Source organism: Acyrthosiphon pisum, chromosome A1, assembly GCF_005508785.2.
Source record: "Acyrthosiphon pisum isolate AL4f chromosome A1, pea_aphid_22Mar2018_4r6ur, whole genome shotgun sequence".
NCBI lineage: Eukaryota > Metazoa > Arthropoda > Insecta > Hemiptera > Aphididae > Acyrthosiphon > Acyrthosiphon pisum.
The window spans coordinates 51265597-51292359 of record NC_042494.1 but is presented as its reverse complement, the minus strand read 5'-3'; the positions used below and the strand labels follow the sequence as shown (position 1 = coordinate 51292359).

The following is a 26763-nucleotide window of genomic DNA, read 5'->3' as shown; positions in this document are numbered from 1 at the left end:
AGGTTACAATACGTAAGTACAAAAAAATAACAAAAATGGTCCTCCGCGCGGCATTAAAGTAGTGCTGCGCGCATGCGTATAAACGTAAAATCGCAAACGTTGGAAGGCTGTAACTTCCAAAATAATCATTTCCGCAAATTAATTTTTACACCATCGTTTTAAACTCGTCGAAATAAATAGGTTTCCGAAAAAAAATCGAAAAATTCGAGTGGGCGCTAAACTAGACTTGTTCCAAAAAATATTAAATTCCATATAACGGCGGTAGAGGCGTCCGCGACCTAGTACCAGGAATCTGTGAATAATATAATATATATATATATATAAGTAATCGTAACCGGTGTGCATATTATACTTTGAAGCGACACCCTAAGCTCAGAATTCACGTTAAATGAGCTCGCTAACGACACGTTTTGTCGGATCGGAAGTGATGCCCCTCAATATTTGTGGCTCGCAAATATACGTACATGACCACACGTCTACACGTGACTTGTTTCACCGGAATATGGCTGCACATTCCGTACTTACGAATTGCGACACGTAATAAGTAAATTTAATGATTTGATCAAATATTTGTTGAGAATAGGACGTGGTGCAGAGTGAGGACGTAAAGGTTTGCTCGGCGGCAATCGTTTCTTTTTTTAAGTCTCACATCTGTGACAAACTGGTAATTATACTACCTTGGTAATCTCGCTTCTAGCTTTGATAGGACTGAATAAAGTTTTATATTATACGACATACGTAGCCACGTAGGTATATGAGCTGTTCCGCTGGAATTGTATTGCACTGCACAGCACTATTAATATATAGGTACGAACGAAGACGCAAAAACGGTTTGGTCGGGAATCGAATGGCGCCGCCATCGCGACCAGTTTTCCTATACACGACTGATTGACGGCGGAAAACATCGCGGTTACCCTACTTGCAAGTTATACCGTTAACAATGCGTGGACAACGATCGAGGTGTCAGATCGGTCTGGTCATCCGTGGTTGAGACAACCGCTGTCTATATTATACTATGGTTTATGTTACTCACGATCAGGTAACCATGCATGATATTTTCCGTTTGTGATAATAATATAATTGTAAATTATCATAATAATTTAGCAAAAGATAAAACATGTTATTTTTGTAAAAAAATTATATTTTTAAAGTAAGCCGCACCAAACATTTTGGTATGTGCAGCTGTCCACCTTGTCAGAACCACCACTGATCCAGTGACTTAAAGTTTGATAAATGTATCACACTCATTTGCCACAAAGCAATATTGCTTTACAAAAAGGCAACACGAATGCTTGTTTCTTAAAATGTATATATTACACCTACCTACTCTCCGCTCTACAAACACATTTTATGTACAACCACAAAAACAAAATTAAAGTAATTTTTTTATTACTATTATATTTGCGAACTTTATTGTTTTATGTCCGTCACCCGTTTCCCGTGGAATATGATCTGACAGTGGTGACAATTATAGGTAAGACACGCATGACACATCATTCATTAAGAATATTATTCACAGATTCTTTACAGGACTATTAAAAGGTATTAAACTTTTTGCTACCTCGTTCTTAGTTTCTTCCAAATGAAAATAGTTGACAGTAAAAGTGCATATTGTATAATTATATATAAAATAAATCCAACAAAGAAAGGCAAAAAGTAATTTACTATGTTTCAATAGACAATATAGCAATCGATATATAACTTATATAGAAAGCATAGAAAAAATTAATATTAAATATAGACAAATTAAATGTTAAATAGATGTGTATATAATATTATTAGTAGGTATTCACTATTATGTATGATAGAAATCAATTTTATAATGATCAGAAAAGTAGTTCGGATCATAATAAGTGCTACATTTTATTTTATTAATATATTATCAGCTAGGTATATAATAATAAATTATAAACACTAATACGTCCATATTATTTCATAAAAGGGCCACCCGAGTGGTAAATACGTCTGATTATATTATATTATATAGGATTTTCTGCAAAATTAAATTGTTGCGTTTTTTTTTTAACTACGTGATTTACTAACATTAGCAACTTTATTTACCCAATTAACTATAGTAATATGCGTGGTATAACACTGATACCATCTCAGCTCACACATCGATTATTCGCCAATTTGAAATTATGGTTATATTATATCACGCTTTGTAACAATGCAAAACAATAATGAATATAATACAATTTGAACAGGGGCGTATCCAGAGTTTTATATCAGGGATGAGGGGAGGGACTGTTAAAAATAATAAATCATACGCCTATATGCTATAATTTATATTCATAAAAAATATAACATTGTACAACATTTAAGAAAATAAATCAATGTAAAAAATAACTACAGGGTGATTCAAAAATATTTAGGTATAATCGATTTTTGAAAATGCCGAATATTACAAATTTTTATTTTTCAATTATCAGATGGCAGATGATGAAAACAAAACGTTATATTTTAACACCCATGGCCCATGGGTTTACTAAAAATTCCAACCTAAAATGAATCAATTTTGTCATTTTTGATGGGCGGTATATCGTATATATTATAATTTAACTAAAACAAAATAACAATTATTGGCGGTGATGCTGAAAATGAAAAAAAAACCGCGTGACACAATATATTTGAAAGGTTTTTTAACTGATTCGTTTAAATAGGTACCTACGTTAAATTTATTTATACTCGGAGATTTAAGTTAAAGAAAATGAGCTTAGAACATTTTTATTTGTTTTAGTGTAAGTACCTTTATTTTTTTTTTTAACAAACCATAGATAATCAAATTTATTATATTTATATCGAATTAGTCTAAATGGCAAAATGCATTATTGTAAAGTGCAAACAATTTTTTTTTAAATATTTTATAAAACATATTATCTTTACTGACTAATGACTATAACATATTTTAATAATTACATACCTACAACAAATTAAATTGTGACTATATTATAAGATATATAAAAAAATATAATTTTCTCAACCTACTTTTTCAAAGTTAAAACTGAATAATAAATGTAGTATAGAAATAAATAGCGCTACTAGAAAGACAACAATAATAATTTTACCGTGAAACTATACTACGTAATTTTACAAAATATCTTTTTAGTTTTTATTGGTAAAATATTAGTCACTCGCTATTAAGTACCTATAAGCTTAAATATTTGAATTCATTGTAGCCGTGTAAATGCCTATTAAATCAGTGATATGTATTGATATTACTTATATCATTAATAATTAATAAATATATTTTAATATTAATGAATTATGTCATGTATAGGCAATAGCATTAATTTTTTTGTTTTAAAATATCGATCATTAATATAATATACTGAAATTGTTTAATGTTTTATAAAAGTAGTTATGAACTATAATTAGTACCTAGGTATTAACCGAGTAATAGGTATTTTTAATTGAGAGTATAAAATATTTTTTTTTCTATGCACTGCTATTATAATATTTTGCATTATAAATATTTTTAAGAATAAATTATTAAAATTAAACGAAAATTTATGGAAATTAGATCGATCGATATAGTATAGCAGTGTTGCCTAATAATAATTATAATCAAGATAACAATGTAGACTTTCGTAGCATATTTATATGATTCTGAAAAAGTAGGTATACAATTTGGCTTACCTTTAATAGTGTTGCATGTATTAGTGTTGTACAAAGTTAATAATGGTAAGCTTAATAGGTATCGTCCAATATAATTTTTATTTTTATTAAAATAGTGTCGAAATGAAAAAATTAAAATTAAAATTAAAGATTATACAGTTAAAAAGGTGAGAAGAATTTGTTAACAGTTAATAATTAATATTATGTTTGTTGAACTGTGAATCCCTAAAGCAACTAAATGATATTATAGGTACCTATGCTAGCATTGATTAAATATACAATTATCAATAGCACTAGATTTTAACCTACCTGTATTTTATAATTTGGCTACAAATAAGAAACACGCAATCGCTGATAATTTTTATGATATATGACTTTATGATACAGATAGACGATAGTTTAACTTGTTTTACCTCAACAAAACTATTTATTTATAGTCGTCAGTCAATGAATGTATACGCATAAAATGTAATCATTGTCGGAAACTCCTCCATTGGTATTTGGTATATAGATTAACAACATTGTAATCGACTTATCCAGAAATAAAATAGTATCGAGTTATTACCTAAACTTATGAGATTGTTAAGAGTGTCTAATACTTGTAATGTGTTTAAAATCTTGTTCTTATTTTCCATTTTTTTTCTGTTTACTAAGTTATAACTTATAAGTTATAAGTATTACTTACATCTAAATTCTAAAAAGTAGGTGACCGCTATTGCCCAGTGTTATAAATTATTATGATATTGTGAAATGAACAGAGTCGTACCTTCCGGCCCTTAATCCACAGAAAGCATACTGTTGTTTAAAACTTCACAAATTTACAAATTAATTTAATCATATTTAAAATATTGGACAATTTTTAGGACAAACTATGGCCTAAATTCCTCGGCCTTTTATACAAAAAAAATAATATAATTATCAATTATATACCTATCTGTAATAATTATTACCTGCCCATGGGCTATGATGTTTCATGTGGCACAACTTAATATTGAACTCTACATTTTAATTTTAAAGATTGATATTTTAGTTTGTATTTAAAGGTTAAAAGTGAAAAATTCACACAGTTTTCTGAATAATCAGGAAAAACTAAAAATAACTTATAAAAAAACGGGTTTATCTAAGCAACATTTTTGAAAATGTGATTAATCTCATAATCATATTAGCATTTCTAGAAATGATAAAATTACAATCTTTTTTTATAGGTTTTTGTTTTTAATAAAAAAAAAAAAAAGAAATATTGGATTAGAAATTAAACTTAAATTAAATATTTATTTATTTTTTTTTTTTTTTTTTTTTTTTTATTAGCTTTTAGTATGTAACTATAATAGCTCAACAATTATTAAAAAATATTTATTTATTATATGGATTACTAGCTGATCCCGTGCATTTCGTTCCCCGTTAAATGTACCAACTCTTTATGACTCGAACTTAGTACAATTCGTTATTTAATATTCGGTGTATGGTGTTCAAAATGTATCTTAACTTTTCTGTTTCCCGGAATAAAAATTATGATTTGCAGGCTGCAGCAGTATATTATCAGGTAGGCAATCTACCTAGGGATCAAAATTTCCGAAAAAAAGGTTTTCCGAAAAAAACCCGGGGTTTTCCCCGTTTTTTCGGAAAAATTGAGGAAAATTGGTTTCATTTAAAATTTCCGGAAAAATGGTTTTGACGAAAAAAACTGGTTTTTTTCCTGAAAAAATTGAAAAATTGAATGAAAAAAATGGTTTTTTTTTCTAAAGAAATGAAAAAGTAATGTATAGTAGAAACAATCTAATAAATAATGATAGTTGATAATCATATTACATACATATTATATTTACCATACCTAACTTAAAGTCTTTAGTGGATAAATCTAGAGGATTCTATACTTGATTTATAAATAATTATTATTTGTAATATTAACTACTAAAGTACTAACTATTAAGTATTTACTAATTGGTTATTTCTTATTATTTCTCAATATTATTTTATATTTAAATATATATTTAATATATTTTATTACCAACTCACTAATTTTGATAATATACAAACTATCAAATAGTTACTAGTCATTACCACCATTCACTGTAATATAATTTATAAACCTATCAGCCAGTTACTATATAATACCTTATTGGTTATTAGTTACTACAAACATAAATAGACAATAAGTATACAATTTTTAACATTTAAAAATACAGGTGATTTATTTTCGGGGAAATACACTCTCCCACATAAATACCAATTTAAAATGGAACTACATTATTTTTAGAACAAATATTGAAATATCCGTATTAATATTTTTAAATTTTAATACAATAATACATTGATAACCGTATTGGCAAATGTGAAATGATAATGACTGGTTTCTTTATCTATTTTTTAAAATGGTTTTTTTTTACATAGATTATTTTAATTTTTAAGCGTAAATAACATTTTTTAATTTTCCGAAAATTCGGTTTTTTTTTTTTAATTTTCCGAAAACTTCGGTTTTTTTCGGAAATGTATTATTTCAATATTCTCCAATTTTTCTACGTTTTCCGAGGCTCTGGGAAAAAAACCGTTTTTTTCCGGCATTTTGATCCCTAAATCTACCTACGGTAGATCGCGGACCCCGTGCGGTTTGTACATATCATACATAGTATGATTTAACTCTAAAGTATCAAAGTTATACCAAGTTTGTCGTATTCCACCTATATGATGGATTAATATAATCAATTAATACAAAATCCTAACTTAACATAACTACTAATATCAGATGAATAAAAAAAAACCAAATTTAACCATTCCTAAATTAGTCTGTCTTCTTCCCAGATGTTTAATCTACACACAAACATTCATATCAAGCTGAACCCGTGTATTCCGTTGTCCGTAAAAAATTGCAACTTAAAAAAATTATGATTGTTCAACTGTTTTTGGGTGTAACTTGCTGCAATGTTCAATAATTTGATTTGGTGCTAGCTTGCACCCGATCTGCCCAAATAACCAATAATAAATAAATACTAATTTCTACTGTAGACTGTAACCAATGGCAACTATTTAAAAAATAAATAAAAATAAAATTTCCAATTTCCATCGTGAACCTCAAGATCCCTGTTTGAGCACCTCTTTAAAATGCAAATTTCAACAAATCCTTTCATGGTGCCCGATGAAATTATTATAAAAATCTATCCTCGAAATTTCAAGTCGATACTTCAAATAGGTTCGGCTCTGCGTTGATTATTGGTAAAGTACACTTTCCTTTATATATATAGATACTTTACAAATTTAAGATCGAAAAGCCGATATTTACAACATTTGATTTTACCAGTTATTTATTTTAAGAGGACGCTACACAGGCATTGGTTGTCTTCGTCTTACAAGTGCGTAACATAGACAATTTACGGCCACGAGAGCGCGTTTAGCTCCGTCAGTTGAAAAATTAGAGTGAATTGACCTTTTATGAAACTCGATGGTAAGATGTATCTGTGTTTGTATGTGGGTTTTTTACGCTAGTTAAATTTTTTAGTAAGTTATGCGTATATAATATAGCGTAAATTAAAAATGATCATAACTCACTTAAAAACTGAATTATCATAAAAACACAGATGTTCTGATCATCAAGTTTCATAATAGGTCGATTCACTCTAATTTTTAAACTGAGTTAAACGTGATTTGCTGAGCGTAAATTTGGTATGTTATGTACTTGTAAGACGGAGATAACAAATATCTGTGTAGTGTCCTCTTAATAACTATATTATACACAATAGTCAATACTCAATAGACAGGTATAGCTATACAAACATTTGAAAACAATTTTTCTATTTTGGGATAGAAATAGCATTTAGAAAATTTAAGTTTACTAAGTTTACTTTTAGTTTTATATTTATAAAATTTAAACTTTTTAATTTTAGGACCTACAAAATTCTATGCTCCGTTTGTCAGTTTGTTTTAAATCTCTCTATATTATATAATATATTACATTATTACTACAATCTAAGTTCAGATTCAGTCCCAAACACAACATGATTCAACAAATCCATAGAATCATAGATTCCATTTCAACTTCCTTCGAGACTAAACAATTTTTCTTCAGGGTATTCCTTGACATATCAGTATATCACACTATTTCAGGCTTTTGATCGTGTATGGTATGACGGGCTTCTATTTAAACTTAAAAACTTTATCCCTTTGCCATATTTTCAAAGTTTCAAATAATCAAATCCTATGTTGAAAATCGGCAGTGTTGGGTAAGTTACTTTTAAAAAGTAATTAAGTTACTTTACTCGTTACTAAGAGATAAATGTAATTAAGTTACTTTACTCGTTACTCAAATAAAATTGTAATGAAATTACTTTACTTTTCAAATAGAAATACAACTCATTACTTTCTCGTTACAAAAATACATTTTTTTTTTAAATTTCTTAGCAATAATCTTCTGCAGGCAAATTGAACAAGCAAATTCTTTATAAAACCTGTATAGTTAATAAGATCATATAAAATTTAGTCTTCCACACAGCTTATATTCATAGGAAACCTATTTAAAGGAATAATAAATTTAATTAACTGTTCTCGTGATTTACGGAGCAATTATACATTTCAAATATCAAAACCATTGAAAACAGAATTGTGACGAGTTAAAATTAAATATATATAGATATTAGATTGGTAAACATAACAATACCAGCATTATACTTATATTTTTTTCAATTCGTAATAGATAGGTAGGTACTTAATAATTTGAAACTGTAACGCGTTATTCTATAGAAATTACTTTTCAAAAGTAATTTTCATTACATTTTCATTACTTGGAAATAATTCTAATGAAATTACGTAACGCGTTACAAGCAAAGTAACGCCGTTACAGTAACGCGTTACTTTCGTTACGTTACTACCCAACACTGAAAATCGGTCATCTTCAGTATGTCAAAAAATCAATATTCAATTGTTCAAAATAAAGGCTGGAGTTCCCTTCAGTTTACAAGTCAATCACCTTAAGAATTAACTTATCACAGCCCACAGGCGCTCCTTGGTAAATACCTAATAAACGCAGCTCTCCATAATGACCTAAATTTACAAGCAGTTAATTAACTTGCTAAAACCTCTACAAAAGATTTCATTCCAAATTAATCAACCGATAACCATATTAACCCTTTCATAAGAAATATGTACTTTCTCACATTGCCACAAAATATTCCACAATGATTAAAATTGAAAATAAACCTCGGCTAGAGACCTATTAAAATAAAATATAAATTAAAAAAAAATTGTACTTAAGAAAGGAATGTGGACAACTCATATGTAGAATAATTGATAAAAAAACTTAAAACAATTGCATAAATAATCATATAATTCAACGTCTACATAATATTATATATATATAATAATAATTATACTTAGCACAAAACATCGACAAATTGATCGAATAATATTAAAAATACATATTAAACAAATATCTAAATTATCATAGTTTATAATTTATTATTGTCTTTAAGGGCACAATGTTTCAAATGGCAATAGCTTTTACACAAAAGTATAGTTCGTAGCATAAGTTTCATAATAGTTCAGCTATAATACAGTTTATTGTAACTGCGCACCAATTAATTTCTCAATGTTTCTATATTATGCTAAATTGACATTATTTATGTCATTTTATTTTATTTTTTAACAATTATAACATACAAATATGTAAGCATAGGTAATTAATTCTATAGTGATAATTCATAAATATATATTTAGTATGGTATGTAATAATAGATTAGGATATGCAATAATATTATAATAACTAAAATCTTACATTCGTAAGCTATTGGATATATTTAAATAATAATAAAAATAAATATATTCAACAAATTTGATGATAATACTGTAAACAATATTTATGTATATGAAATCTAACAAGTGAGAAATTTGTTATAAGTGTTAAAGACTGATTCTCTATAAATTGTCGTCTTACTATATTAGTATACACGTCATCCATAATTATTAATCAGGGAAAACAAACTTTAATTTATTTACGTTAAATCAAAAATTAAGTTTGAAAATGATTCGTTATGTTTTAGACAGTCCTCAATGAAAATTGTTATATATCTAATTGTGTATTTTACTTAGTGGTGGTTGCTTCATAAATCTTTAACTAATGGCTTTGTTTATAAAAAAAGTATTAGTGTAAAATCAGTTTGTTTCGATAGCATATGTCATTTTTGAATCATTCTATACTTTTTAATGTACAGAAAACAAACGCTAAAGCTAAAAAAGCTGATATTACTCATACAAATATATTATTAAAAATAAAATTCTTAATAGAAAGTCAGTCTTTACACTTTTCTCAATATTCACGTGTTTTTATATTAATTTAAACAGCTGGGGTAAAATGTAATTTAAGATAATACTAAATGTATGGATAATTATAACACACACTCACTCCACTTATTAATTTATTTACTTATATAATATGTATCTATATTGTATGAATAAGAAAAACGCATATGGTTGCATGTTATTTTTACTGTTATGAGTAAATCGAAAATCGATTTTAGGAATTTATTGTTTCCATAGGAGTTAAAAAAAATAACGTAACCACACTTAAATTATTAGTAAAAAAAAATATATATAACAACAATATGGTTTTGTTACCTAATCAGTTGAAAAAAAAAAACTAACACACTGTAATATTAAGACGCTATTTTTAAAAACCAACGTGATTCCCTCAATATTATCCAGACGGTAGTTACTTACAAATTACCAGTTTATGCACTAACTGTTTGAATAGATATTACACCACCCGGTCCAGGCAACACAGATTGTTCCATGAGGAATGCGTCTACTTCTCTGGCTGCTTGACGTCCTTCAGATATTGCCCAAACTACTAAGGACTGACCACGGCGGCAATCTAAATTAACAGTAAGAGGTTATAACGGTGTTTATCATAATTATTGTAAGCAAGTAATATTTGTGTTTAAAACAAATTAATAAAAATGTTAAAATTAGTTTTATATTTTTTAATTATTTATTTAAGTTACAAACCTCCAGCAGCAAATACTTTAGGAACAGATGTAGCATAACGGCCAGAAGGTGTCTGGTAATTAGATCTCGGATCAAGGGCTAATGATAATTCATTGACGATTGTACGTTCAGGACCAAGGAATCCCATTGCCAAAAGAACCATATCACATTTGAAAATCTAAAAAAATACATATATAGTTGCATTACATAATTCAACTAATTATTACATAATTCAACAAAGTTTTTAAAAACAATTACCTGTTCAGAATCTGGCACTTCATCCATCTTCCATCGTCCAGCCTCGTCTTTAGTCCAATTCACTTTAACTGTCTTAATACCACTAATGTGACCATTACCATCATCAACAAACTCCTACAAAATATTTATGTTGATTAAAAGATCTATTTATTCTGATACGGTATAAAATGCTAGATTACTGACCTTGCTCATGATACAAAATTGTCTAGGATCTCTACCATACTTAATTTTAACTTCTTCATGACCATAATCGACTTTGAATACTCTAGGGTATTGTGGCCAAGGGTTATCTCGACCTCTAGTTGCAGGTGGCTCAGGAAGAATTTCAAACGATGTTATAGATCTCGCCCTCTATATAGATTTAAGACAAATTAATCATAATATGTATTATGATATGGTACTTATTTAGTACAAACAAACACTAACCTGTCTTAACGAAGTAGCAATACAATCACAACCAGTATCACCACCACCAATCACTATTATGTCTTTGTCTCTAGCTAGCAAGGGTAAGTCTGTCGGCCCACCAAGTTGTTTCTTTTGTGAAGATTCCAAGAAGTTCATAGCAAAGTAAATACCATCTAGATGACGACCAGGTATTGGTAGATCTCTTGGCCATGTAGCACCAGTGCATAGCACAACAGCATCAAATTGATCCAAGAGCTCCTGTCATAAATTAATATTAATCATTTTTCTCAATCTTAATTATTTATATACAAATTACTTTAGCTAAATAATCTTTTCCAACGCTGACATTTGTGTGGAAAACCACTCCTTCGTCTTCTAAAAGCTTAACTCGTCTTTGCACAACTTCTTTAGATAGTTTCATAGATGGAATTCCATATTGCAATAATCCACCAATACGATCATTCCTTTCAAAAACTTTTACCAAATGTCCAGCCTAGAAATTATCATTTAAACTTGGTTGATATTAATTGTTAAAATACTGGGTGCCTATTAAAATTATTTTTACCTTATTTAGCTGATGAGCAGTCGCCAGTCCTGATGGACCAGAACCAACAATAGCTACGGTTTTACCTGAACGGATCTTGGGTGGTTCAGGTTTAATCCAACCTTGTTCAAAGGCATGGTCGATAATTGCACATTCAATGTTCTTAATAGTAACTGCAGGTTCATTAATACCCAAAACACATGCTCCTTCACATGGAGCAGGACAAACACGCCCAGTAAATTCTAAAAAATAAAAATTTAATATATTTAATAATATTCAACTATATTGTTTAAAAATATCATCAATAGGATTACCAGGGAAGTTATTAGTTTGTAAAAGTTGATTTAATGCTTCTGGCCAATTATTATTGAAAACTAAATCGTTCCATTTTGGTATGATATTTCCTAAAGGACATCCATGTGAAGATTGACAGAATGGTACACCACATTCCATACACCTTGCAGCTTGAACCCTAAGTCCTTTCCTGACATGTTGGAAATTGTAAATTTCGTCCCAATCATTGAGTCTTTTTTCTGCAGGTCTGTACATCATTGTTTCTCGTGAATATTTTACAAAACCTCGAGTCTTATCTAATATTTTTTCAAGCCTTTTCTTTTCAAATGTTTGGTCATTAATTGTTTCTTCGATGTCACGAACACTAGGCTCATTAATGGTTTCTATTATACTTGTGTGGCTTTGTGTTACTTTTGTGTCTTCAGCCAACTGTTTCAAAGCTCGTTGATATTCATAAGGGAATACTTTGATAAATTTGGATGCAGAATGGGGCCAAGAATCTAATAACTTAGAAGCAATAACCGATTCAGTTTTAAGAACAAATTCTTCTAAAAGAGATTGAACATAGTTTAAGTCTTCTTGACGGTCAAGAGGAAGAAGTTCTACCATTTCTGTATTGCATTTGCTTTAATACAAACATTAAACAAACCATAAATATTTAACTTTTGAAAAAAAATCATAAATTTTTTTTACCTTTTAAAAGATCCATCAACATCAAGAACATAAGCAATACCACCAGACATACCAGCAGCAAAATTACGTCCTGTGAGACCCAAAATTACTGCACAACCACCAGTCATATACTCGCAACCATGATCACCAACTCCTTCGACGACTGTTATAGCACCAGAATTTCTAACTGAAAAGCGTTCGGCTGCAATACCCCTGAAAAATGCTTTCCCACTAGTAGCTCCGTATAAGCAAACATTGCCAGCTATTACATTGAGTTCAGATTGGAATGTTGATGATTTTGGTGGGAAAATAACTATTTCACCTCCAGAAAGACCCTAAAAATTATATATTAGTATCTTAGAAGTAATGATATTTAATGAACATACTTTTCCAACATAATCATTAGCATCTCCTTCTAAAATAACGTGTACTCCCTTAGTCATAAAAGCACAGAAACTCTGCCCAGCAGAGCCTTTCAATTTTATGTTTATACTGTTTTCTGGTAAACCATCATCACCATATTTCCTAATATGAAATAAAATATGTGAAATAAGTTTGTTTTATAGATCATAAACGAAAAACTTACATTGAAATATGGTAGCTTAAAGTTGAAACAAAAGCACGGCATTCATTATTAATGGTAAGTTCAATATTTACACTTTTTTGCAAACCATCGATTACTGGTTGTGCAGCAGCTATAACAATATTGTCCATGCGTTTTTCTAGTTGGAAGTCCTAAGAATAATATATGTTTTAATTAGTACAGAAGGAAAGAAATTTAATTTAATGTATTTATTGATTTGTAAATATACTTGTGATTCTGATCCTCCAATTATGTTAACACCAGGTCTCATATGCAAGGCATTGCGTAAGACAGGACTAAGATTTAAAAACTTCGCTTTAGGATTGTTGTTGCTGTCTGTCATTTTGAGAAGGTCAGTGCGGCCAATAAGATCTTGATATTTGGCGACACCAAGGTTAGCCATATGTTTACGTACATCTTCGGCTAACATAAATAAGTAATTAATAACATGTTCTGGTTTACCAGCAAATTTTTTTCTCAGAACAGGATCTTGAGTTGCAATGCCAACAGGGCAAGTATTTAAATGGCATTTTCTCATCATGGTGCATCCAAGTACAATTAATGGTGCAGTACTCAAGCCTATTTCATCGGCACCCAACAAAGCAGCTACAATTACATCAAAACCTGTTCGTATTTGACCATCAGCTTGGACAACTACTCTGGATCTCAAATTATTCAATACAAGAACTTGATGAGTTTCTGCTACACCAAGTTCCCACGGAAGACCTGCGTTTTTGATACCAGTCCATGAACTAGCTCCAGTACCGCCATCATGACCAGAAATTACTATATGTTCAGCTTTTCCTTTAGCTACACCTGAAGCAACTACTCCTACACCAACTTCAGAAACTAATTTTACAGATATTCTTCCATTTGGGTTAGCACACTTCAAATCATAAATAAGTTCTGCTAAATCTTCAATTGAATAGATATCATGATGAGGCGGTGGAGATATTAATCCAACACCGGGTACTGAATGTCTAGTGGCAGCAATATCTTTAGTCACTTTATAACCAGGCAATTCTCCTCCTTCACCAGGTTTAGCACCTTGAGCCATTTTAATTTGTATGTCATCAGCATGAGCTAGATATGAACTGGTCACACCAAATCTACCAGATGCTACTTGCTTAATAGCTGATCGTTTGTTATTCTCTGAATCTTGATTTAAATAGCGGTCCGAATTTTCTCCTTAATATTTATAAGATGAAATTATAAAACAATGAAATATATATATATATAAAGAGAAACAAATAAATACCTCCTTCTCCAGTATTTGATTTTCCTCCCAATTTATTCATGGCAATTGCTAAAGATGTATGTGCTTCGATAGAGATTGAACCAAGACTCATAGCACCTTAACAAATAAATTAATAAAACCAATATAATATTTAAAGTAATTAAATCAAATTATTATTTTATTTTTTGTTTAAGTTTGTTTAAGTTTTATTACTTTTATTTAAGTTAATATTTTACCTGTAGCGAATCTTTTTACAATATTGGCTGCCGGTTCAACTTCAGAAATATTTATTGATTTAGTGGTAGGAACTAATTCCAATTGACCTCTAAGGGTACATGCACGTACACTTTCCATTGTTGATTCACAAAATTTATCATAAGAGTTTGTGCTTTTGTTAGTTGCTGCATCCTACAAAATAGTATAATTCAATGTATTCCAAATACAAATAATAGAACTATAGAAACATTGTTTATAAACTTACTTGTAGGTTGGCTATACTGATAGGGTCGTTTATGTGTTTTTCACCACCTGTACGCCAGTGGAAATAACCAGGATTCATCAAAACCAACATATCAGTATTACGGTAAGAATAAGATAAGTAATGACGTTCATATGCTTCTTTTGCCAAACGTTCAAAGTTGATACCACCAATACGTGACTGGGTGCCTTTAAAACACTTGTTAATGACTTCATCTGCCAAGCCTACAGCTTCGAATATCTGAGCTCCTTTGTAAGACTGTAGTGTGGAAATTCCCATTTTTGCCATCACTTTAGATATTCCCCTTTCCATTGCTTCGCAATAGTTCTAAACATTCGATTAAAAGTTATTAATATTAAATAAATTGAAATAATGTTTGATGCTAACCTCAAATAATATTTTATCAGTAAAAGATGAATCCAATACTCCTTCAGCACGTAAACTTTTTGCCATTTCAAATACTAGGTAAGGGCATATGCCATCAGCACCATAACCTAATAAAACGCACATCTGGTGGACTTCTCTAGCTTCACCAGTCTCGACTATTAAACCAACTTTCATACGTAGTCTCAGATCAATCAAATGATGGTGAGTAGCTCCTAAGGCTAATAAAATACTAACTGGTATTCTGAAAAAAAACCACAAAAGTTTAAGTTTTATTTTTATATTTTTCATGTCAATATTCTACCTTTCGGATCCAGCTGATCTATCTGACAATATAATGAGTTGATAGTTGCTATTAGCAGCTTCACTGGCTTCTTCACATATACGGTCCAATGCTTTTGAGAAGCCTGATGGGCCTTCTTCTTTATTAAATGTAACATCAATAACTTTTGTCTGTTAACATTTTGTTTATTTGGTAATTAATATAATAAATTGAAATATAATATATCAATTAAATATAACCACTCAATATTAGTATATAATGCTTAAATTTATACCAACATTATTTACTTAAAATTGATTTAGAAAATTACTTTCTTCATAAGGTTGGACAATTAAACTTTATATTACCTTCCAGCCACGATGTAGATTATTGCGCAAAACTTCCAGATCATATAGTGATAGTATGGGGTTTGGCAAAAATAGTCTATGGCACTGTTTGGCACTTGGTATAAGAATATTGGCTTCGGGTCCAATTGGGCACATTAACGACATGACAATTTTTTCACGGAAAGGATCAATTGGTGGATTTGTTACTTGGGCAAATAACTGTTTGAAGTAGGAGTAAATCAATGGTTGAAACAAAGACAGGCAAGCAAGTGGAGCATCATTTCCCATGGAACCTAATGCTTCTTTTCTAAAGTTACAAATAAGTAAATGTTAAAATACTAAAATTTGATTGATTTATTAATTTTAACGCACTTAGTTCTGATCATTGGAATAATCAGCATGTTAATAGTTTCAATTGAGTAACTGAATAACAATAAACGTCTGTCTCCTCCCCATATGCGAGTCATTTCTTGTTCTGGAATGTTTTCTCTAATCGTCTTTTTACGTTCACCGCTTATAAATTCTATTGATTTAGCACGCACTAAACCAAATCCTTTAGCGACAGCTTCTTCTCTCAAGTCTTCAATCGTAATCTATAGATAACATAAAATATATTATTTTACAAGAATATAATATATATATATATAAAAAAAAAGAATAGACTTTTATATACACACAAAATAAATATATACAAACACCTAAACATTGTAAGAAGTCAAAAGATATTTTCAGTATGTTAATATAATATTAGTATATATATATACACATATTTATAATACATTAATCCATCACACGGATAAAGTTAAGAGTAAAAATATTAATAATCAATAAGTAATAAATATTTACAGTAAGAATAAATGTAGAATAAAATAAAATAAAATAGCAGTAAAATAAAATCTTAGAAAACTAAATAGCTAGGCATTCTTATGAAATGCACGATGGTAAGATGCGCAAGTTGCAGAAGCATATTTTCAAACCATTTATCAACACATATAACTCACCCTCTAAAAGTCAGTACAGGAAACAATTTGCGGCATCGGATAAACAAACAAAATGTTTTATGATTTAGTTTTTGTAAACAATAACTTTATTATTACATTTTAATAATGATTGAAAAACATTATTTGAATATACCTGCTCTCTAAGCCAATCGGAATGTGGTCTACTCCTTGCTATATCCAATTTAAGTTGAACATCTTGTATGATGCGCTTCTCTTTGGTGTCGACCAACAACATACGACCAGGTTTCAAACGACTCTGTAATAACGTTATAGCATTAAGTATGTCAATATGTCAAATATGTGCATATTTTGTTGAATACAATATATAACGAAAACAAAATAGTAAATAAATAATTGTTGTCAGTTTTTCTATTTCACCTTCAGAGCTACATTGGCTGGGTCTGTGTCGTACACTCCTACTTCAGACGCCATAACCATCACATTATCTTTTAATACGTAGAACCGAGATGGTCTTAATCCATTCCTAAAAATAATTCGTAGTGAGCCAGTGTTTAAATAATTAATAAGTAATAGCAATAATAAAAATAATAAAATGAATACCTGTCCAACAAAGCACCGACGTATCGACCGTCGGTAAACGTCAACAGGGCGGGACCATCCCAGGGTTCCATCGCGCATGCCGCCCAATTGTAGAAGTCTCTTTTTTCGGATGGCATGGTTTGATCGTTCTGCCAGGCCTCCGGGACCATGGTCATTACGGCTTCGGGCAACGAACACTCACCCGCATTGATCAGGAATTCCAAAACGCAATCGGCCGACCCTGAGTCCGACAGATTCGGTTCCACCACCGGGTACAACTTTTTGATGTCGTCAAAGTGCTTGCTTTCCATCACACCTTCCCGAGCGGTCATGAAGTTCACGTTACCACGCACCGTGTTAATCTCGCCGTTGTGAGCCAACACCCTAAAAAAACGGAGACGTATTATTCATTAATCACTATTAATCACTACGGACACCCTAGGCCGGTGAATTAAACTCGTATAATATTTACCTCAGAGGGTGCGCTCTCTCCCAGCTCGGGAAAGTGTTTGTCGAGAATCTGGTGTGGACGAGTGCTAGGTACGTTTCGTAAGCCGGACTCTGTGGGCGAGAATAAACATTATGACATAATAATAATAATATAGGTACCTATATCACATAAGATATATGTCGGTACGCATAGTCTATTTATGTGTCACCTAAGACATAGTTTAACATGTCTTACGTGACATATAAATTGATTATGCATTTACGGACATTAATAGTATAGTTAGTTTTTGTAGTTACCTATCTAAATATTTGGTTTTAATTAAGTTATGATTCATCATACTTATACATCGTTGCGCTAACTAATAAGTGTCTATATTTAATATAATAATATATTTTAATGTACCTATTTAATACGTAGAATAATATTTTTTTTTTTAAAACTCTAACAGCCGTGGTCGGGATTGTTATTTAGCACAAGTGCACAACGTATATTACGCTATGGGTGTATATTATTATTCTTACTTGTAAGTCAGCAAAGTACTCCCATAGTTGATCGGACGTGAACTGGCCCTTGTACACGACGATGGTGTGCGACAGCGAGCAGATGTAAAACCTCCTGCCCGGCTTGGGTATGGTGTGCGTGGAACGCTTCCGGAGCGCGAACACGCGGCGCTTGAAGTCGTCCTCGTCGAACACATCGGCGGCGTCCACCACGAACGCCTGGCGGATGAAGGGTTCGCTGCTCCTGGCCACTTCGCCTATCTGGCTGTTACGCACCGGCACCGTCCTCCAGCACAACACCTGCAATGATTGCGATAGCGCACCGCCGTGATCAGTTTGCGTAATTCGTTATAAGACTCAGTGCGCGGTTTCCGCTGCGGACGTCCGGGCGTTAAAATAGTGAGTATAATATAATAATACATCTTATGATGGCTACTGTTGTTGTTGTTGTTGTTGTTGTAATAATGGTTGTATTATAATAGTTTATGGCATGTTGTATGATATATGGTTCGGGGCGGTCGAGGACACTAAAAATTATGTGTTAGACTATATTTTTTAGTATTGTCATCATCGAGCTAACAAATTTGGACGTCGGACGATGGTGGTCGGGGTGTATGATGATATTATATAGGATTAACATGCAAATATATCGTACACACCTACAGGTGGTGGATTAACCGCCTGTAAGTTACACGGTCCACAATACTTATCACTAATGGTGCATGATAATATTATAATAATACTTAATTTTTTTTTGACTGAATAATATTTTCGCACAATTTAAATACCTAGGTAAATTATTACTAGGATACAGTTTTGTAAATTGTCTATTTGTAAAATTCAAATAATATTCTATTGGTAATTCTATACATAATATAATATAATACGTCGTTGCTTTAAATATATAATATTATATAAGTACTAATTTATGCGATAGTGTTACATTTTTGAATTATTAAAAATAATTACTTATATATAATATGTATAATCGCTTATGTATTAAATTGTAAAATATTTAACTGATTATAAAAATAATTGTAAAAGAATAAAATTAATATGCAAGAATTTAGCATTTTCGTGTTTTATTAAGTTACCTAATCTTAAAATTTCACAAACATATTATAATATAATTTAATTAACACTAATTATAATTATTTCAAATTATCAAACACATCTATACTATATAGTAAACGATGTTTCGTATAGTGGTATCAAGTTTTATTTATCCATCAACAGTTACATAATATTTTAATACGTACCTATAGGTATAATTTTAATTTGATAAAAACAATTGAGGAAACAAATGTACAACATTATAGGTACTAACATTTTTTTTTAATTGTAAGAGAAATTGATTATGATCTTTCATCTTTGTATGGTAGATAGTAATAGTACTTATTTATTTAAAAAAATGTGTACTATTGATAATCGTGTATCTATCAGTACATCTTACGAGTAAATTAAGTAGGTATTTTTCATGTACACGATGGTAGAAGAATTTACTTTTTGATAATATTGTTATAAAGCGTTATTTTATGTTTAACGTGAAGATTAACTAAATGTTTTTTTATTATAAGTTACAATACTATTTTAAGCCATAGTTAAAAATTAGAAATTTAAGTATACGTTTGAATTGTTGGTCTGCTTTCGAAAATGTTGATAGTTATTTACACCCTAGGCCAGAGGTTCCCAAACTGTGGGTCGCGATTATATTTTTGGTGGGTCGCGCTATATTTTGAAATAATACATATTTTTCGTTGATGTTCAAAGTTCAAATTAAATTTTTCGTTAATCGTTATCTGCGAGATTGACGATTACGAGTTTACAGCACCGTATCAAACAGATTAATAGTTATATAGTTATACACCTATTGAAAAAATAGCGATTTATCTAAAACAAATTACTGTTGGTAGGTAGGTATGTACCTAAATACCTAAAAAAAAAAGGTCATTCAATGTATTGTGGGTCGCCAAATTTTAAAAAATTCTCAAAATGGGTCGTACAATAAAAAGTTTGGGAACCTCTGCCCTAGGCCCATAAGGCATAATATAGAATATAAAAAGATAATCTTTTTTATACTAGGTATATGTTTTCAGTTTTAGATCATTATGAAATCAGTTAATACTGTTACTTAAGTTTTCTGATACTTATATAATATGAAAAATGTATTTGACCATCCAACACCAATTTGTATGTATAAAACACATATATTTTGTAGATGGAAAACAAAAGTTGCATACTTGCACAATCAGAAGAAAAAACGAAATAGTTGTTGAAAAATATTATAAGTTTGCACCAGTAAAATAAAATTTTAATTAAAAAGTTTTTATATTTTCACAACATAACTTTGTGTGCGTTGCAAAAAAAATTAATATAACAACTATTATAGGTAGGTATCATAAGCGATCAAACTATTAAATCAAATATATAATATTATCCTATATATGTTTAAATAATAATAAAAAGATTAATTTTGCTGTTGACATAATATTAACGATATACATATGTGTATATATATACATATACATACATAATATACGTAATATCCCATATGTGTATATATATATACATATATTAATTGTGATGTAAAAAAAATAAAATAAAAAAATAGACACAGATGATAAATTTACCGTACGACGATAGCGTGCAGTGGTTGTCTATCGATCGGAATCGGCTATTTTGTTTCTGTCGGTATTTGTATATTAGGTATTGATCAGGGCCGTTCTGCAATAAACAATATCATAACCTAGCTCACATATTCTCACACAAAATTGTTGTTGGGCTCACTTGTTGCGGATCGACACATAAACGTGTTCAATTCGCTTTTACCACGTTTCGTTTTCACGCTATTTTTCTAAACATAATATTACGTATAGATATTATACAGGCGGACAGCAGCATTTTCCGAACGTAAACACAACATACAAACCAAACCTGCACCGTCGCGACTGCCGGTCCTATATATAAATACACGCATTCTGGTATAAACCGCGTTAGACCGCATTTACCAAAACGTGTTCAGTACTTGCGCACGCTTGTTGCCCGTGTATTATACGCGGTGCTAAAAATTATTATTCGATCGGCCATTATAGTATATCATAATATATATAATACATCATATTATTAAATGTTTATAATATGCATACAAAATGTCACGCACACATTAAATAAACGTCGTGTGCCCATTGTCGAAATATTATAATGGGTAATTAAAAATATAATGTATGGACTTCACGTCACCGCCAACAACTCACTTTGATTTTGCACTCTAAACCGATGGCCGCGAACATCTCTTCGCTCTCGGCGTGGTGCGCCTTGTCCAAGTAGAACATGCCAGTCGCGTACTTGCCCTCTTCCGGCAAGTCCACGTTTTCCTGTTCCCTGAAACGTTACATAGATATTGGTTTTATTAAAACATTTTACCAAACGGCAGTTGGCAATTGTATTATGGGGGTTACCCAGTGGCGTTCTCAGGATTCTTCATTTGGAAGAGGGGGGTACACAAATTAATTGTAAAGTGGCTCGTGGGTCAGTGGGAGGGTAGGGGGAAATTTGACACTAAAAAAAAGGCCATGGATTTATCCTCCATATCACCCCCTCCGTGAGAGAGCCCATAGGGCTACCAATATAGGTATACTCGATCGTATGTCAATATGTCATTACAATATGGTAGCATTGTATATGTTATACTTTACTCTGGGTTCGTGCAGTTGATTGCCGAATCCGCGGGCGAGTTTTTTTATTATATAAATATATAATATTCGAACATAATCTCGATGATAATTTCTGTTGGGTTATATTATCGTAAAATTGATATTATTTCTCATAAACCGCTGATCGCAGTTTATAGATGTCAACTGAAGCTTTTTTTATTAAATTAAAAATAACAATAATCACAATCTTCGATCTATTTTCTATGTCACTATTTTTATTTTATTTATCAAATTAGCTCATTGTTTAAACTTGTTACAAATAGCCCAATAAAAAAATGTTGAAAAAAATTGTAATCAATGATATTACAATACAAAGACGAGAAGTAAAATTAAACGATTATTTATTATATGGAGGCCATCTCCTGACGTTTAATATAGAACCCTATTTCAGCGAAGTTACAAAATGCTTCGAACAACGGTTTGAAATCGTACACGATACGATATGTAGGATTTACATATTGCCCTATTGGTAACCCAAAAGATTAAAAACCAAATATTATTTCGATTAATTGCCAAGACGTAATTCTTGTTTTATTATTCAATTAATTTATTATTATTTAGTGCACCATGGGCGTTACAAAATTCATGATTAAATTAAATTATTTATAATGGCAGTTATGATATATACGTTCTATTCATTATGACGTATTTTTGGACAATGTCCAATCATTTGTATTGAATATTTTAGAGTAAGCTTGAAGATTTTATGGGATAATAGAAATATTATACATTTATACCTATTATGTATTTTGTCGTAGATAATGTAAATAATACTATGATTAAGTTATTGGTAAATTAATTAGGTACCTATTATATTATACGTGAAAAAACGTATCAAAAGCGTATATCTTAAATAAACAATAATGTATGACAGTAAGTTGAGAGATGTACACTTACTTATATAGTTTAAACAAACTTTAACAGTTGAAACTGCAAAGTCAAATAGATAATGAAAACACACACATTAATCTGTTGTATAGTATTTAATATTTATTTTACTTGAGTCTGAGCGACTGAGCGTAGCTGTTTGTTTGATAATGACGAGTGCGATTTTATTTTCCAGTACTATTTATAGTACAGAACTTTGAATACCTACTATAAAGCTTAAACAGGATTGACATTTTGGAATTTCTAGATATTTTTACCGAAAAAATTAATAAAAAATTATTAGATTATACATTTAAAGGTAGGTATCCGTTTTATTTGCCCAGTTAAGAATAGTACAACACCTATTATCGAATATCGAATTAATTATATTTATTTATGTGTTTTAATATTTATTTCACTTAGAATTTGTAATGAAGTTGCGAACAATCGAAAAACTGGTTACAACTGTACTATTTATGTAATAAATTAATAACTATTAAGTAAGAAAATCAAATAGTTAAATAATTAATGTTTAAAGAAAAGTAAAAACGGATTCAAGAATTTTTAATTATAATTTTTTAATGATTTTCCAATAAACTAATTGTATACATATAATATATACATATATTATATTAAATAAATAACAGTAAAAGTTAGTAAAATTCATTTAAAAATACCTTTATAGCTATATGAATTAAACAATCATAAATTAGAGGGAATAAAAAAAATACATTATCAGTATTTAAAAACTAAAGACAAATTATAAGAGTTCATATAGTTTTAATGCGTTTTAATTTTATTATAGCTTAATGTGCTGTGAAGTGTAAAGTATCTAAAAGGGTCGTTACCTACCTATATGCTGATTGTTGGGTACAGTGGTAAAGGGTAGAGAATTCGATTATAGGTATAAGTACGAGTCAACATTATTCAGAGAAATATTATTGATTGTCTCAGGTAGTTCATTAATATTGTTAAAATATTTTTGCTTCGGTAAGTAGTTTTAGAAAATAGGTGGAAACTTTTTTTTATTCTGGAAATTAAAAGCATCGTTGAGACATAACAATATTTTAGTGAGAAAATAATCGATGTCAACAATATGATAATAATATTAATTATTATCCATCATAATTCATAAGATATTACCATAACATAGACTTTAAATTAGTTAGTTTATAAAATTAGGTATATTTTAACTTTGTATGTAATTAAATAATCATGTGGTGTAAATAAAATCTAAAAGTTTATTCCAAGATACACGTTTGAATCAATAATCATAATCGAGACTGGGTATACCGTATAATGTTGTACACTAGGTACCAAAATATAGTAGTTTGATAAGTTCCCACACGAAACACAGCAGGTAAAAGGTTAGTGCCACAAACTTGCTGGATACATATATTATGTTCCTTCAGGAAAAAAATTCACCCGTGTGCGTAAATTGTTACAGATGGAGAGAGATTAAATGCATTACTTTCTGTATACTGCACTTGTGTATAAAATTATAACATATTATTACTACTATCTAGGATTATCTTAATCACCTATGATATGAATAAAATAAGACCACTAAGTATGATGGATAATCCATTTTGTCTAAATCAGAACTTGTTGAGTCTTAACCACGAGAACATACATTTAGAGATTTATAAAAATAGACGTTATTTCTACCATGATTACCTATAGTTGGTTTTTAGTCGATAATAATTAAATATAGAAAAAAACATACTGCTAATACAAATATAATATGTATGTGGAAGTATATGTAAATAATGCAGGTAAGTAATAATGTAAGTATATGTGAATTTATTAGTTACTTAAAAATGGATGTATTTTTTTCACGTAGGAATGATTTTTACCCAAAATGAATTGTGTGGAAACTTACACTCACCTAAAATATTTTTGTACCTGCATTCGTGACTTTGAGGTCATAATATTATCGCCATACTTCCCCAATCCGTTGTACTTTTAACTACCACTCGAAACATAATTGTTTGATTGTTGTGATTGGTTCTGTATTTTAATTTTAACTATAGTTTATAATCAAATTGCGTATAATATTCAAATATATAAATAATATGTCACCTTATATCTTTAAGACATAATTGAATAATAATTAATAATTATTTAATTTATTATGAATAGGTTATAACACCACGTTACGTAATAATTATAAATAACATATTGCATACTATACATTTTAGTTTTTAATTATTATTATTTTTTCTTATAAAACCGAAATCGAACAATGGACACAAGCGTAAGTAGGTATATCGTATATATTTATAAAACAATTAATCCTTTAAGTGAATAGATTAGATAATAACAGAACAATTAACTGTATGACTTCTCTAAGTATGTATTCGAAATAACTTTTCGGTACTACCTGTACTATTCATAGCAAGGATTAACATAGTATTTAAGTCTTAGATGTATCATCGCTTGATTATTTATTGTTTTTTAGTAAGTCAAACCTTTTATGGCCATGGCCCATGGTCACCTTCACCCCGATAAATACGGGGTATAATATGGAATTCAATTGAAAAAAAAAAATCCATATTCTATTTTCTATTTTCCGATAGCGTGGTGTAAAATAAATGTCAAACCTTAGCTCGTGGGCGTAAAAAGAATGTGGTATGGCTGTCAGTACACCCGCTCCATCACCGGAATCGTTATCGCATGAGCATGCGCCTCGGTGATTCATTCTCATGGCCAATTTTTGTGCATCGCGAACGATCTGAAAAAAGAAACAGTTTTGATCAAATCGCGTTGACTCTATAAAGTTATTTTAACCAATTTTAAAGTTTTAAATGGTTTTCGATTGTTGAAATCGTATATTATATGTACTATAATACGAATAATTTAAAACTATTATGTATTTATTGCACCCCAATATGTGTGATTAACGTCTAATAAGTCACACAAGTGACTTTTTTTAAACTATGTAGAATATATAGGTACTATTTTATTTAAAGTCCAAAGGAAAGTATCAACAGCTTAATTTAAGTAAAATCAACACTAATATATGTGTGAAGAGCGACTTGAAAGCATAAAAAGTATGAATGATATTTTATTCGACGGATTCGTGAAATGTGGTATTCTGGAATAATTTAGTCAGTGATTATTATGCGTATTTTCAGATAATACTGTCTTTTAGGTTAGGTAAAGTTATTATATTTATTAAGATTTTCAAAAACTTAAAATGAAAAAAAAATATATTGCTATAAAAGTTGAGAATTTAAATGCAATAGGTTATAATATAATTATTAGTTAAATTAAAATGCGCTTTAATTGCACAACAATATACATTGATTTAATTATATATATAATTTAAAGTTGAATCTTTATTAGTTATAGGAATATATTACACATCAATTGTGTATCCAACAGTACCTATGAATTATAATGTAATATAGCGTTTCCATAATGTGACCTTTATACTATATTGTAGATACATAACTTAACCTAAATTGTTGAGAGGTGCACACACTACACTGACACTGGCAGTAAAGAGTTGTATGACTTACGTGCACCATAGCCAGATAAATAGGTACATGTAATTTCGCCAATTTGAGTAAAAAACATTTTTAGAGAAGTAATCTGAATCCTATTGTTGGTTCTATTAAAATTCGCACTGTAC

The 26763-nt window shown here is 29.9% G+C and overlaps 1 protein-coding gene across 2 annotated transcripts in view; it reads right to left on the bottom strand.

Annotated features, from left to right (window-relative positions):
* Positions 1-8913: 8913 nt before the first annotated feature.
* LOC100158883 (putative glutamate synthase [NADPH]) overlaps positions 8914-26763 on the bottom strand; it is a 31364-nt gene continuing 13514 nt past the window's right edge. Inside the window, exons 3-29 of one of the 2 annotated variants that reach the window (XM_001948751.5) lie at positions 25730-25860; positions 21801-21927; positions 18568-18846; positions 18068-18156; positions 17617-17979; positions 17434-17539; positions 17189-17311; positions 17056-17058; positions 16427-16647; positions 16076-16361; positions 15750-15898; positions 15449-15689; positions 15065-15388; positions 14820-14991; positions 14605-14700; positions 13576-14534; positions 13350-13498; positions 13150-13288; positions 12785-13098; positions 12112-12716; positions 11819-12039; positions 11570-11746; positions 11272-11511; positions 11029-11196; positions 10846-10959; positions 10609-10765; positions 8914-10474 (exon numbers count right to left, since the gene is read on the bottom strand). In XM_001948751.5, the coding sequence (XP_001948786.2) occupies positions 10332-10474; positions 10609-10765; positions 10846-10959; positions 11029-11196; positions 11272-11511; positions 11570-11746; positions 11819-12039; positions 12112-12716; positions 12785-13098; positions 13150-13288; positions 13350-13498; positions 13576-14534; positions 14605-14700; positions 14820-14991; positions 15065-15388; positions 15449-15689; positions 15750-15898; positions 16076-16361; positions 16427-16647; positions 17056-17058; positions 17189-17311; positions 17434-17539; positions 17617-17979; positions 18068-18156; positions 18568-18846; positions 21801-21927; positions 25730-25860 (6096 nt within the window). In that variant the 3' untranslated portion in view covers positions 8914-10331. The remainder of the gene's footprint in view (positions 10475-10608; positions 10766-10845; positions 10960-11028; positions 11197-11271; positions 11512-11569; positions 11747-11818; positions 12040-12111; positions 12717-12784; positions 13099-13149; positions 13289-13349; positions 13499-13575; positions 14535-14604; positions 14701-14819; positions 14992-15064; positions 15389-15448; positions 15690-15749; positions 15899-16075; positions 16362-16426; positions 16648-17055; positions 17059-17188; positions 17312-17433; positions 17540-17616; positions 17980-18067; positions 18157-18567; positions 18847-21800; positions 21928-25729; positions 25861-26763) is intronic. The other variant, XM_008188801.3, reaches the window with a different exon arrangement.